This window comes from Mobula hypostoma, chromosome 9 (assembly GCF_963921235.1).
Source record: "Mobula hypostoma chromosome 9, sMobHyp1.1, whole genome shotgun sequence".
In the NCBI taxonomy this organism is placed as follows: Eukaryota; Metazoa; Chordata; class Chondrichthyes; order Myliobatiformes; family Myliobatidae; genus Mobula; species Mobula hypostoma.
The window spans coordinates 143,465,012-143,478,754 of NC_086105.1; the positions used below are offsets into that span (position 1 = coordinate 143,465,012).

A 13,743-nucleotide genomic window follows, 5' to 3' on the forward strand; every position below is an offset into this window, starting at 1 on the left:
TTAGTGGATTAATTGGTCATCTGGGTGTAACTGGGTGGTACGGTCTCATTTGGCCGAAAGGGCCGGTTACTCTGCTGGTTTTTAAATATTAAAACATTTTAAAAATCAATCTGACACCACACTAAATTTCCATTCTGCCTCACTGCTGTTCCATTATGATCACAGTGTGGGTCATCTACAAAATGCACCATGCCTACTCATGCAGGCTTTAAGAGAAACTTGGATAGGTATGGGGATATGGTTCAGGTGTAAGGCGATGGGGCTAGGCACAGACTAGATGGGCCAAAGGGTCTGCTTCTGTGTTACAGTGTTCAATGATTCTATGACTTTGTGGTTGTTACAACAGCATCTCCAGCACCAGGTGCACTGGGACAAGCTCCCTTCCATGTTACACATCACCCTGATCTGGGAATATATGATCAGTTACTTAATCATTGCTATATTTGGATCCTGGAAGTCCTTCTCAGAATCAGCACTGAGGTACCTCTCCCAGAATAATAAATAAATAAATAAGAAATAAATATCAAGAATGTGAGATGAGGAGTCCTTGAAAATGAGTCCATTAGTTGTGGGAACATTTCAGTGATGGGGCAAGTGAATTTGAGTGAGGTTATCCCCTTTGGTTCAAGAGCCTGATGGTCGAGGGGAAGGCACAGTAGTGTAGTGGTTTGCTCAATGCTTTACAGCACCAGCAACCGCGATTCAATTCCCACCACGACCTGTAAGGAGTTTGTCTATTTTCCCTGTGACCCGGTTTACTCCCACAGTCCAAAGTCGTATGGGTTGGTGGGTTAATTGGTCGTTGTAAATTGTCCTGTGATTAGCCTGGGGTTCAGATCAGGTCAATGCTGGGTGGCACAGTTTGAAGGGCCGGAAGGGCCTATTCTGTGCTGTATCTCAATAAAGGAAATAAAATAAGAATGCCACCACCTTCTCAAAGATGATGAGGAAATGGCAATAAATCCAAAAGAACAAATTTCACAAGACCATATTACCTAGGAGTAGAATAGCCCATTCAGCCCATCACGTCTGCCCCATCATTCCATCATGGCTGATTTATTATCCCTCTCAACCCCATTCTCCTGCCTTCTCCCCATAACCTTTGACTCTCTTACTAATCAAGAACGTACCAGCCTCCACTTTAAATATACCCAATGACTTGGTCTCCACAGCCATCTACAGCAATGAATTCCACAGATTCACCATCCTCTGGCCAAAGAAATATTTTCTTCATCTCCGTTCTAAATGGACATCTCTCAATTCTGAGTCTGTGCCCTCTGGTCCTGTACTTCCCCCACTATAAGAAACATTCTCTCCATGTCCACTCTGTCTAGGTCTTTCAATATTTCATAGTTTTCAATGAGATCCCCCTCATTCTTCAGTGGGTACATCCTCAGAGCCACTAAATACTCTTCGTACATTAACCCTTTCTTTCCCAGAATCATTCTCATGAAGCTCCTCTGGACCCTCCCCAATTCAAACGACATTCTTGTGAACTTCCTCTGAACTTTCTCTGATTCCAATAACATTTTGGGAAAGTAGACGTCAAAGCTGAAACACCTTTAAATAATATTTTGAAGTGCAGATTAGTCATTCTGTAATTCTGAAAGAAAAATAAATCATCTCTTTAGTGCAACCCACATCCATACTGCATGGAAGAAATTTTTATACACAATGTTTCCATCTACAAACACTGACCCAAGCAATGCAATCCATGTATGTTTTTGGAAATAGTTCAGAAGTGGAATACTGATGCCCAAGACAAGTCAAACACACAGGAATCACAGTGCAAGCAGAACAACCATAACTCTATATATCTTTCTTTTTCAATCTTTTTATTAATTTTGAAATATAGAAACAAAACATAGTAATAATACAAATAGTAGGAGATATATTGTTACACTTAAGAAAAGTAGTTGTAGAATCAAATAGTGTAAGTTAACAAAGCTCCCAATCATGTAGAACTGACAACGGATAATACAAATCAAAAAAAAAGCTGAAAAAAAACATGAAAAAGAAAAAAAAACAAAACCAAAAAAAAACAAACCCCATCCCCAAAGAAAAACAAAATTAATCAACTAAACTAAAAGACTTGGACAAAACTAACAACTGAAAAATGGAAAAGAAGAAAACCTCAGTGTCGACGACTCCATTCCCCTCCAACAACAGTACAGAGAGATAAAACAAGTTTGGAAATGATCAAATTACATCAAATGAAAGTGCTGAATGAATGGCCTCCAAGTTTTTTCAAACTTAATGGAAGGGTCATAAACTGCACTTCTAATTTTCTCCAAATTCAAACACGCAATAGTTTGTGAAAACCAATGAAATACCTTAGGAGGGTTAATCTCTTTCCAATTCAACAAAATGGACCATCTAGCCATTAAAGTAAGAAATGCAATCATCCTTCGTGATGAAGAGGTTAAATTATTTAAGTCTATCATTGGTAGTCCAAAGATAGCAGTAATTGGATGAGATTGTAAGTCTATATTTAGGACCGTTGAAATAATATCGAAAATATCTTTCCAATATTTCTCCAACAAGGGACATGACCAGAACATGTGGGTTAAAGAAGCTATCTTGAAATGGCATCTGTCACATATTGGATTAATATAAGAGTAATAACGAGATAGTTTATCTTTGGACATATGAACCCTGTGCACTACTTTAAACTGTATCAACCTATGCTTAGCACATACAGAGGATAAATTCACCAACTGAAGAATTTATCTTAAAGACCTAGAATAGTAAAGATTTATTTAGTAAAGAAGTATATCTTAAAGACCTAGAATAGTAAAGATTTTAAGGTTTGGATTTAGATCCCATATTAGTCTGTTTCTGTCACTAGGCATCACAGCCTATATGTATACCACAGCCTATACCTAACACCAGTCCAATAAGTGCAGCAAATTTGAAGTCTATTCCCTCAGTGGCAAAATTTGAGAGAATGGTCAAAAAGTTGTGGAGGCAACAGAAGAAATTTCTTAAAACTTCTAGTTGATTATGAAAATATTGGACGAAGCATTTAGAGTTAAAGCTCTTCACCTGATGGTCCAGAATCATCCAATCAACTCTTTCTATTTCACAGTGTGGAATGAAACTTGGTATGTTGCATGGCCAATTGGTATGTGGGGTGGAGGCCTTTGGCCGCAAGAGGTCATATGATTCCTCTACGAGTGCATGCAACAAGTATTGACCAATAGAAAACTAAGTCCCATGGGTCAATTCAAAGGGCAAACTGAAAATTATTTCATCTTCTTGACTGTGAGGAAATCAATTTATGGCAGGTCAATAAGTTATTATCTTCAAAAAAAACATTTTTTTCTGAATGAAAATTACCAGTTGATTCAAACTCTGCACTTTTTCTCTCTTAGTTTATCACCTCCAATGGGAACAGCATAGCCAAAGCAATATATGAATCAAAGTTGCCGCCATTCTATTACAGACCAACATTTACAGATTGCCAGTAAGTAAGGAATTAATGAATAAACAGTTTAATTATATTGTTTACATAGCATATGTAGAACATTTCTTCAGGCAATAAATGGTATTTTTTGCTCTTAGTTATGAATTATTAAACTAGGGCTTGTCTGCCTTGTTAGATGGATTTTGATATTGGTTTATTATTGTCACATGTTTAAAGTCCAAAGAAAATTTATTATCAAAGTTCATACACTTTGCCTTTCTTCCAGATAACACCATGGTACTTTGTATGGTGGTGCTAGAAAGTTTGTGAACACTGTAGAATTTTCCCTTTTTCTGCATAAATATGACCTAAAATGTGATCAAATCTTCATGTAGGTCATCAAGCTAGATATAGAGAACCCTATTTAAAAAAAACACAAAAACATTATACCTGTTCATTTATTTATTGGGAAAAATGATCCAATATTACAGGTATTTGTTGGAAAAAGTATGTACCTTTCAGTAAGTGGTGTAACACCCCCCCCCCCCACCCCGTACAGCAACAAATTCAACCAAACGTTTCTAGTAACTGTTGATCAGTCCTGCACATTGACTTGGAGGTATTTTAGACCAATCCTCCTTACAAAACTGCTTCAAATCTGGGCTGTTGGTGGGTTTCCTTGCATGAACTGCTTGCTTCAGGTCCTCCCACAACATTTCTATAGGATTAAGGTCAGGACTTTGACTCAGCCATTCCAAAACATGAGTTTTCTTCTTTTTAAACCATTCTGTTATTAATTTACTCTTGTCTTTCGGGTCATTGTCGTGTTGGATTATCCAACTTCTATTAAGGTTCAGGTGATGGACTGCTACCCTAACACTCTCCTGTAAAACGTCTTGATGCAATTTTGAACTTATTGTTCCCTCAATGATTACAAGCTGTCCAGGTCCCGAGGCAGCAAAGCATCCCCAAACCATGATGCTCCTTCCACCGTGCTTCACAGTAGGGATAAGGTTTTGGTGTTGGTGTGCAGTGCCCTTTTTCATCCAAACATAGCAATGTGCATTTCTGCCAAAAAGTTCAACTTTTGTCCCATCTGTCTACAGAACATTGTCCCAGAAGTGTTGTAGAACATCCAGGTGGTCTTTTGCAAACTTGAGACGCGCAGCAGTGCTTGTTTTGTTTTTGGAGAGCAGTGGTTTCCTCCGTAGTGTCCATCCGCGAACACCATTCTTGTTCAGTGTTTTTCTTATAGTGGACACATGAACAGAAACTTCAGCAAGTTCTAGAGATTTCTGCAGGTCTTTTACTGTTACCCTTTGGTTCTTTAACACCTCCTTCAGCATTGAGTGTCATGCTGTTGGTGTGATCTTTGTAGGTCACCCACTCCAAGGGAGAGTAGCAACCGTACTGAATTTCCTCCATTTGTAGACAATTTCTCTTACTGTAGACTGATGAACACTGAGGCCTTTAGAAAGCTTTTGTAGCCTTTTACAGCTTCATGCATCCCTACAATTCTTCTTACAAGGTCCTCAGAAAGTTGTTTGGATCGATGCATTGTGCACAAAAACAGATCTTTCTTGAGAAGATCAGGCTGTGTCAGTAACCTGGCTTTCTGAGTCTTTTTCATAGAACAGGGCACCTCTACAACCCACACCTCCAGTCTCATTCCATCGATTGGAACACCTGGCTCCAAATAGCTTTTGTAGAAGGCAGTACCCCAGAGATTCACATACTTTTTCCAACAATAGTTGTAATATTGGATCCTTTTTCTCAATAAATAAATGAACAAGTATAATGTTTTTGTGTTATTTAATTAATTGAGTTTTCTTTATCTAGTTTTGGGACTTGCACAAAGATCTGATCTCATTTTACATCATACTTATGCAAAAATAGAGAAAATTCTAGAGCATTCGCAAACTTTCTAGCACTACTGTATGCCACCAAATACAACCCTGAGATTCATTTTCTTTGTAGGCATACTCAATAAATCCATAATTGAATAATAACCCTAATAGAATCAATGAAAGTGCACCATCTGGGCGTTGAATAAGTGTGCATAAGACAAACTGTGCAAACACGAAACAAAAGAAATAATAATAATAAATAAATAAGCATTAGATATCAAGAATATGAGATGGAGAGTCCTTGAAAGCAAGTCCATAGATTGTGGGAACATTTCAGTGAAGGGGCAAGTGAAGTTGAATGAAATTATCCCCTTTGGTTCAAGAGCTTGATGGTTGAGGGGTAATAAATGTTTCTGAAGCTGGTGGTGTGAGTCCTGAGGCTCCTGTACCTTCTTCCTGATGGCAGCAGCAAAGATACAGTGAAAAGCTGTTCATGTAGATCTAATCATTACATCGTGCATTGAGGTAGAACAAGGTAAAAAAAAACAGCAGTATTAAGTGCAAAAGCTGCAGAGAAAGTGCACCTGTGCATCTTTTCTGAAGCTTTCACATCCTTCCTGTAATGAGGAGACCAGAACTGAACTGAACATTCCATGTGCGGTCTAACCAGGTTTTTACTAGAGCTGCAACATCGATATAGGTTTATACATATTGGATATTACGAAGGAAGTTTGGTGGAATGTGGAGACAGGTGTAGGTGAAGCTGTTGATCTGTGTGACCCTATCCTTGTTCTGGCAATGTGAGAGAAATGCGTGAAAAAGATTAAATCCAGTCAAAAAGTCTCTATCAACTACCGTAGAGGGAAGAGGAAGACGGGAGGTTCTTGTATGGAAAGATTCATTGTCAGACCAGATGTGAAGGAGATGGAGGAACAGGTGGAATGGAGTCTCTGTAGGAAGCAAGGTAGAAGTCTAGTCAAGTTATGGGGTTAGTGTAGGAAGGCAGTGCTGAGGTAAGTAATAGAACATAGAATACTACAGCACAGTACAGGCCCTTCGGCCCACAATGTTGTGCCAACCCTCAAACCCTGCCTCCCATATAACCCCCCACCTTAAATTCCTCCATATACCTGTCTAGTAGTCTCTTAAACTAATCTCTAGTGCATCTGCCTTCACCACTGACTCAGGCAGTGCATTCCACGCACCAACCACTCTCTGAGTGAAAAACCTTCCTCTAATATCCCCCTTGAACTTCCCACCCCTTACCTTAAAGCCATGTCCTCTTGTATTGAGCAGTGGTGCCCTGGGGAAGAGACGCTGGCTGTCCACTCTATCTATTCCTCTTATTATCTTGTACACCTCTATCATGTCTCCTCTCATCCTCCTTCTCTCCAAAGAGTAAAGCCCTAGCTCCCTTAATGTCTGATCATAATGCATACTCTCTAAACCAGGCTGCATCCTGGTATATCTCCTCTGTACCCTTTCCAATGCTTCCACATCTTTCCTATAGTGAGGCGACCAGAACTGGACACAGTACTCCAAGTGTGGCCTAACCAGAGTTTTATAGAGCTGCATCATTACATCGCGACTCTTAAATTCTATCCCTCGACTTATGAAAGCTAACACCCCATAAGCTTTCTTAACTACCCTATCTACCTGTGAGGCAACTTTCAGAGATCTGTGGACATGTACCCCCAGATCCCTCTGCTCCTTCACACTACCAAGTATCCTGCCATTTACTTTGTACTCTGCCTTGGAGTTTGTCCTTCCAAAGTGTACCACCTCAAACTTCTCCGGGTTGAACTCCATCTGCCACTTATCAGCCCACTTCTGCATCCTATCAATGTCTCTCTGCAATCTTCGACAATCCTCTACACTATCTACAACACCACCAACCTTTGTGTCGTCTGCAAACTTGCCAACCCACCCTTCTACCCCCACATCCAGATCATTAATTAAAATAAGGAAAAGTAGAGGTCCCAGAAACGACTGAACACCTACGCTCTGTCTGCCAGAGAAAGCAGGATCTCCCAGTGGCCACACATTTTAATTCCACATCCCATTCCCATTCTGACATGTCTATCCACGGCCTCCTCTACTGTAAAGATGAAGCCACACACAGGTTGGAGAAACAACACCTTATATTCTGTCTGGATAGCCTCCAACCTGATGGCATGAACATCGACTTCTCTAACTTCCGCTAATGCCTCACCTCCCCCTCGTACCCCATCCGTTATTTATTTATATACACACATTCTTTCTCTCTCTCTCCTTTTTCTCCCTCTGTCCCTCTCACTATACCCCTTGCCCATCCTCTGGGGTCCCCACCTTTTTCTTTCTCCCTGGGCCTCCTGTCCCACGAACCTCTCATATCCCTTTTGCCAATCAACTGTCCAGCTCTTGGCTCCATCCCTCCCCCTCCTGTCTCTCCTATCATTTTGGATCTCCCCCTCCCCCTCCCACTTTCAAATCTCTTACTAGCTCTTTCTTCAGTTAGTTCTGATGAAGGGTCTCGGCCCGAAACATCAACTGTACCTCTTCCTAGAGATGCTGCCTGGCCTGCTGTGTTCACCAGCAACTTTGATGTGTGTTGCTTGAATTTCCAGCATCTGCAGAATTCCTCGTGTTTGTGTTATTTTCAACAATTGTTAGAGTAGGTGATTTTATCTTTCTACATATTTTTACATTGTACATCAACGATTTGGATTATGGAATAGATGGCTTTGTGGCTAAGTTTGTTGATGATACGAAGATAGGTGGAGGAGCCAGTAGTGCTGAGGAAACAGAGGGTCTGCAGAGAGACTTGGATAGATTGAAAGAATGGGCAAAGAAGTGGCAAATGAAATACAATGTTGGAAAGTGTATGGTTATGCACTTTGGCAGAAGAAATAAATGGGCAGACTATTATTCAAATGGGGAGAGAATTCAAAGTTCTGAGATGCAATGGGACTTGGGAGTCCTTGTACAGGATACCCTTAAGGTTAACCTCCAGGTTGAGTCGGTAGTGAAGAAGGTGAATGCAATGTTGGCATTCATTTCCAGAGGAATAGAGTATAGGAGCAGGGATGTGATGTTGAGGTTCTATAAGGCGCTGGTGAGACCTCGCTTGGAGTACTGTGGGCAGTTTTGGTCTCCTTATTTAAGAAAGGATGTGCTGACGTTGGAGAGGGTACAGAGATGATTCACTGGAATGATTCTGGGAATGAGAGGGTTAACATATGAGGAACATTTGTCCGCTCTTGGACTGTATTTCTTGGAGTTTAGAAGAATGAGGAGAGACCTCATAGAAACATTTCGAATGTTGAAAAGCATGGACAGAGTGGATGTGGCAAAGTTGTTTCCCATGATCGGGGAGCCTGGTACGAGAGGGCATGACTTAAGGATTGAAGGGCGCCCGTTCAGAACAGAGATGCGAAGAAATTTTTTAGCCAGAGGGTGGTGGATCTATAGAATTTGTTGCCATGGGTGGCAGTGGAGGCCAAGTCATTGGGTGTATTTAAGGCAGAGATTGATAGGTATCTGAGTAGCCAGGCATCAAAGGTTATGGTGAGAAGGCGGGGGAGTGGGACTAAATGGGAGAATGGATCAGCTCATGATGGAATGGCTGACTTCTGCTCCTTTGTTTTATGGTCTTATGGTCTTATATTACCTGGGACTCTGATATTGTAAAAGGAATAGATGAGATAGAGTTTGTCAAATGTCTTTAGGAAAGTTTCCTAAAGGAGAACAATAGTACAATGGTCTCTGTTTTATTATTTCGCACATTACTGCACTTTGGAAACTGAGATCCTTCAATGCAGTTGTTGCATTGAAGACTAAATAAACTCATAAAGACTGGATCCATCCATGGCTACAATCCGGACTCTTTTGAGTTAGTGATGGAGAGGAGGTCCCTAATCAAACTGTTATCGTTATGGACAATCTGGCACATCCTCACCATGACCTACTGAATAAGCAACGAAGCACCCTTTCGAACGGACTCAATCAGCTCTGCTGTCACAAGGATCGTTACAGAAAATCTTCCCTTCCAAATGCAATAAGCACATACAACAGTTCATCTTGGTGTGATAGGAGAACACACATCATAGTACATCATAGTCTCTGCTTTATTATTTTGTACATTTTATAGCACAGTATTGCACATTGGTAAATTATTATTGTGTATATTATTATTCTGTACTTTATTATTAGTTAATATTATTATATTTATTTTTAAATGTTGCTGCTGTAATGAAATAATTTTCCACTCAGGATCATTACAGTACTTATTGTTATTAATAATCAGTACATAGAATTCCCAACGAGAGAGTCTGCGATACTTGAGTTGCTATTAGGGAATGAAGCAGGGCAGGTGACAGAAGTTTGTGTAGGTGAACGCTTTGCATCAAGTGATCACAATGTCATTGCTTCAAAGTAAACATGCAAAAAGATAGGTCTGATCCACAGGTTGAGATTCTAAATTGGAGAAAGGCCAAATTTGATAGTGTCAGAGAGGATCTGGCAAGTGTGAACTGGGACAGGCTGTTTTCTGGTAAAGGTGGACTTGGTAAGTGGGAGGCCTTCAAACCCGAAATTCTGAGAGTGCAAAGCTTGTAAGTGCCTGTCAGAATAAAAGGAAAAGATAACAGGTGTGCAGAACCTTGGTTTTCAAGAGATATTGAGGCCCTGGTTAAGAAAAAAAGGGGTGCCTAGCAGGTATGGGCAAGTAGGGACAAATAAGGTGTTTATAGAATATAAGAAATGCAAAAGGAAGATATCGGGAAGCCTAAAAAAAAGCGTAAAGTTGCACTAACAGATTAGGTGAAGGAGAAGCCTAAGAGATTCTACAGATATGTTAAGAGCAAAAGGATTGCAAGAGACAAAATTAGTCCTCTGGAAAATCAGAATGGTAATCCATGTATGGAGCCAAAAGAGATAGGGGAGATCTTAATTTTTTTTTGCAGCTGTAGGTGGACACAGAGTCTATGGTAGTGAGGCAAAGTGGCATCAACTTCATGGACCCTGTGCAGGTTACAGAGGAGGAGGTGTTCACAGTTCTGAGGCAAATTAGGGTGGATAAATGCCCAGGGCCTGACAAGGTGTTCCCTCGGGTCTTGCAGGAGACTAGTGCAGAAATTGCCAGGGCCTTAGCAGAGATATTTAAATCACCCTTAGTGACAGATGAAGTGCCAGAGTGTTAGAGGTTAGCCAATGTTGTTCCACTGTTTAAGAAAGTAGTAGTAGTAATCATACTTTATTGATCCCGAGGGAAATTGTTTTTTGTTACAGTTGCACCATAAATAATTAAATAGTCATAAAACCATAAATAATTAAATAGTAATATGTAAATTATGCCAGGAAATAAGTTCAGGACCAGCCTATTGGCTCAGGGTGTCTGACCCTCCAAGGGAGGAGTTGTAAAGTTTGATGGCCACAGGCAGGAATGACTTCCTATGATGCTCTGTGCTGCATCTCGGTGGAATGAGTCTCTGGTTGAATGTACTCCTGTGCCCAACCAGTACATTATGTAGTGGATGGGAGACATTGTCCAAGATGGCATGCAACTTGGACAGCATCTAAAAATAAACCAGGAAGTTATAGGCTGGTGAGCCTGTCATCAGTAGTGGGAGAATTATTGAAAGGCGTTCTATGGGAATGGATAATAAGTATTTGGATAGATATGGACTGATTAAGGATAGTCATCATTGCTTCATGCATGATAGGTCATGTCTAATCAATCTTACAGCGTTGTTTAAGGAAGTTACCAAGAAAGTGGATGATGGCAAGGCAGTGGATATTTTCTACATGGACTTCAGCAAGGCATTTTACAAGGTCCTGCATGGGAGGCTGGTCAGGAAGGCTCAGTCACTTGGCATTCAAGATGAGGTAGTAAATTGGATTAGACATTGTCTTTGTGGGAGAAGCCAGAGAGTGGTAGTAGATGGTTTGCAGTGGGATTTGGACCAGCTGGAAAAATGGGCTGACAAATGGCAGATGGACTTTAATGCAGACAAGTACAAGGTGTTGCATTTTATCAGAGCCAACCAGGATGGGTCTTGCACGGTGAACAGCAGGGCACTGAGCTGTGCGATAGAACAAAAGGACCTGGGAATACAGGCCCATAATTCATTGAATGTGGCACCAAGGGTAGATAGGATCGTAAAGAAAACTTCTGGCATGTTGGCTTTCATAAATCAAAGTATTGAGTACAGAAGATGGGACATTTTGTTGAGGTTGTATAAGACATCAGTAATGCTTAACTTGGGGTATTGTGTGCAGTTTTGGTCACCTACCTATGGGAAAGATGTAAATAAGGCTGAAAGAATTCAGAGAGAATTTACAAGGATGTTGCCAGGCCTGGAGAACTTGAGTTGTAAGGAATAATTAAGTACATTAGGACATTATTCCCTGGAATATAGACATTTGGGAGGAGATTTGATAGAGGTATACAACATTATGGGTGGTATAAATATGGTAAATGCAAGTAGGCCTTTTTCCACGGAGTTTGGGTGGGACTACAACCAGTGGTCATGGTTTAAGGGTGAAAGGTGAAAATTTTAAGGGGAATATGAGGGGAAATTTCTCCACCCAGTTGGTAGTGAGAGTGTGGAACAAGCTGGCAGCACAAGTGATGCATACAAGCTTAATTTTAAAGTTCAAAAGGAATTTGGATAGATACATGGATGGTAGAGCTGTGGAGGGCACTTCTGGTATGGACTAGATGGGCTGCAGGATCTGTTACTTTTCTATGACTCTAATTGCAAATCACAAGAGGCTCTACTATGGGAAAATACCCGAGGACAGTTCTCGGAAACGTTGCCAAACTAAATTTGTTACTGATGTCTGGGAAAGTGATGGAGAGCTTGGCTGAAAGACCAGTGTTTTGGAAAACATCCTGAAGGAGGAGAGTGATGCAGAGAGGGTTCGGGGTGGAATAAGGCTCGAGAAGTATGCATGGCCTCCAAGGGTAAAGCACTTTCAGTCAGGGTTGTGCCACAGGCCAGGTTTGAATGAGCCCTCTAATGAGAGAGAGAGAGGCTTCCGGATCAGGTTTATGATCACAGACAGAGTGTGTATCATGAAAATTCGTTGTTTTGCGGCAGCAGCACACTGCAAATTATAAAAGTTTACTGCAAGATTCAAGAAAAAAAATAAATCATGCAGCTGAGGAATAGTGGGGTAGTGTTCGCGGGTTTGTGGACTGTTCAGAAGTCCGCTGGCAGAGAGGAAGAAGCTGTCCCTCAAGCATTGCGTGTTTGCTTTCAGGCTCCTGTACCTCCTCCCTGATGGTGATACTGAGACTTCAAAATTTCCCACCATCGAGGGCTTCACAGGCCCAAGCCTCCCCACCAATAGATAGACAATAACTTGTCAAAGAGATACAATGACAATTTGGATGGACCCAGTGAGATAGTCAGTACATACCGGCTGTGTGGTGAAAAAGGCTCAACTGTGCCTCTTTTACCTCAGACGGTTGAAGAAGTTTGGAGCAGGCCCCCAAATCCTAAGAACTTTCTACAGGGGCACAATTGAGAGCATCCTGACTGGCTGTATCACTCTCTGGTATGGGAACTGTACTTCCCTCAATCGCAGGACTCTGCAGAGAGTGGTGCGGACAGCCCAGCGCATCTGTCGATGTGAACTTCCCACTTTTCAGGATATTTACAGAGACAGGTGTGTAGCAAGGGCCCGAAGGATCATTGGGGACCCGAGTCACCCCAAACTCAAACTGTTCCAGCTGCTACCATCTGGGAAAGGGTACCACAGCATAAAAGCCACGGCCAACAGACTCCAGGACAGCTTCTTCCACCAGGCCATCAGACTGATTAATTCACACTGATAGAATTGTATTTCTATGTTATTGACTGTCCTGTTGTAATACTATTTATTACAAATTACTATAAATTGCACATTTAGTTGGAGACGTAACGTAAAGATTTTTACTCCTCCTATATGTGAAGGACGTAACTAATAAAGTCAATTCAATTCAAACCCAATACCCTGTTTGCTCACCCAGTTGGATGCTTGAGAACCCAAGGCATTACTTTGAGGAAGTTGAAGGCCGGTCTCCCTGGTAACCTGGCCAATGAAAGGGTAACCTACCCCCTTGACAAGCGTTCCTTCAGAAAAAGGGCTCATTATCTAGTCTGCTTTTTCCGGGATGTTGCTGTGCACAATTTAGCTGCTCTCGTTCCTTCAGTACATCTGTGGCTAAATTTCAAAAACCATTTCACTGTGTGCATGAGGCCTTGGGATGTTCTCGCGCACCGTACTGATGTGAGATCTTCTTTGGACATGGGCAGAGAAACCAGTGCATGCCGTTAAAAATCACTTTGTTAACTGTGTGGAGAGCTTGTGTGTGGAGGCCAAGATGTATTTCAGTTGTAGCATGTTTATTTAATTATTTGAAACGTGTAGTCATCCATATGAAATGCTTTATCTTGTGTTAAAGCATTTCCTGACAGGAATTGTCGAGCAAGGCCTGTTAAATTGAATGGGGCCAGACATGGG

General features: G+C 41.2%; 1 protein-coding gene across 1 annotated transcript in view; it reads left to right on the forward strand.

Moving 5' to 3' along the window:
* The window catches only part of LOC134352127 (arf-GAP with dual PH domain-containing protein 1-like), a 210,242-nt gene that overhangs the window by 102,069 nt on the left and 94,430 nt on the right, over positions 1 to 13,743 (forward strand). Inside the window, exon 3 of the mRNA XM_063059348.1 lies at positions 3,375 to 3,466. Coding sequence (XP_062915418.1) covers positions 3,375 to 3,466 — 92 coding nt within the window. The remainder of the gene's footprint in view (positions 1 to 3,374; positions 3,467 to 13,743) is intronic.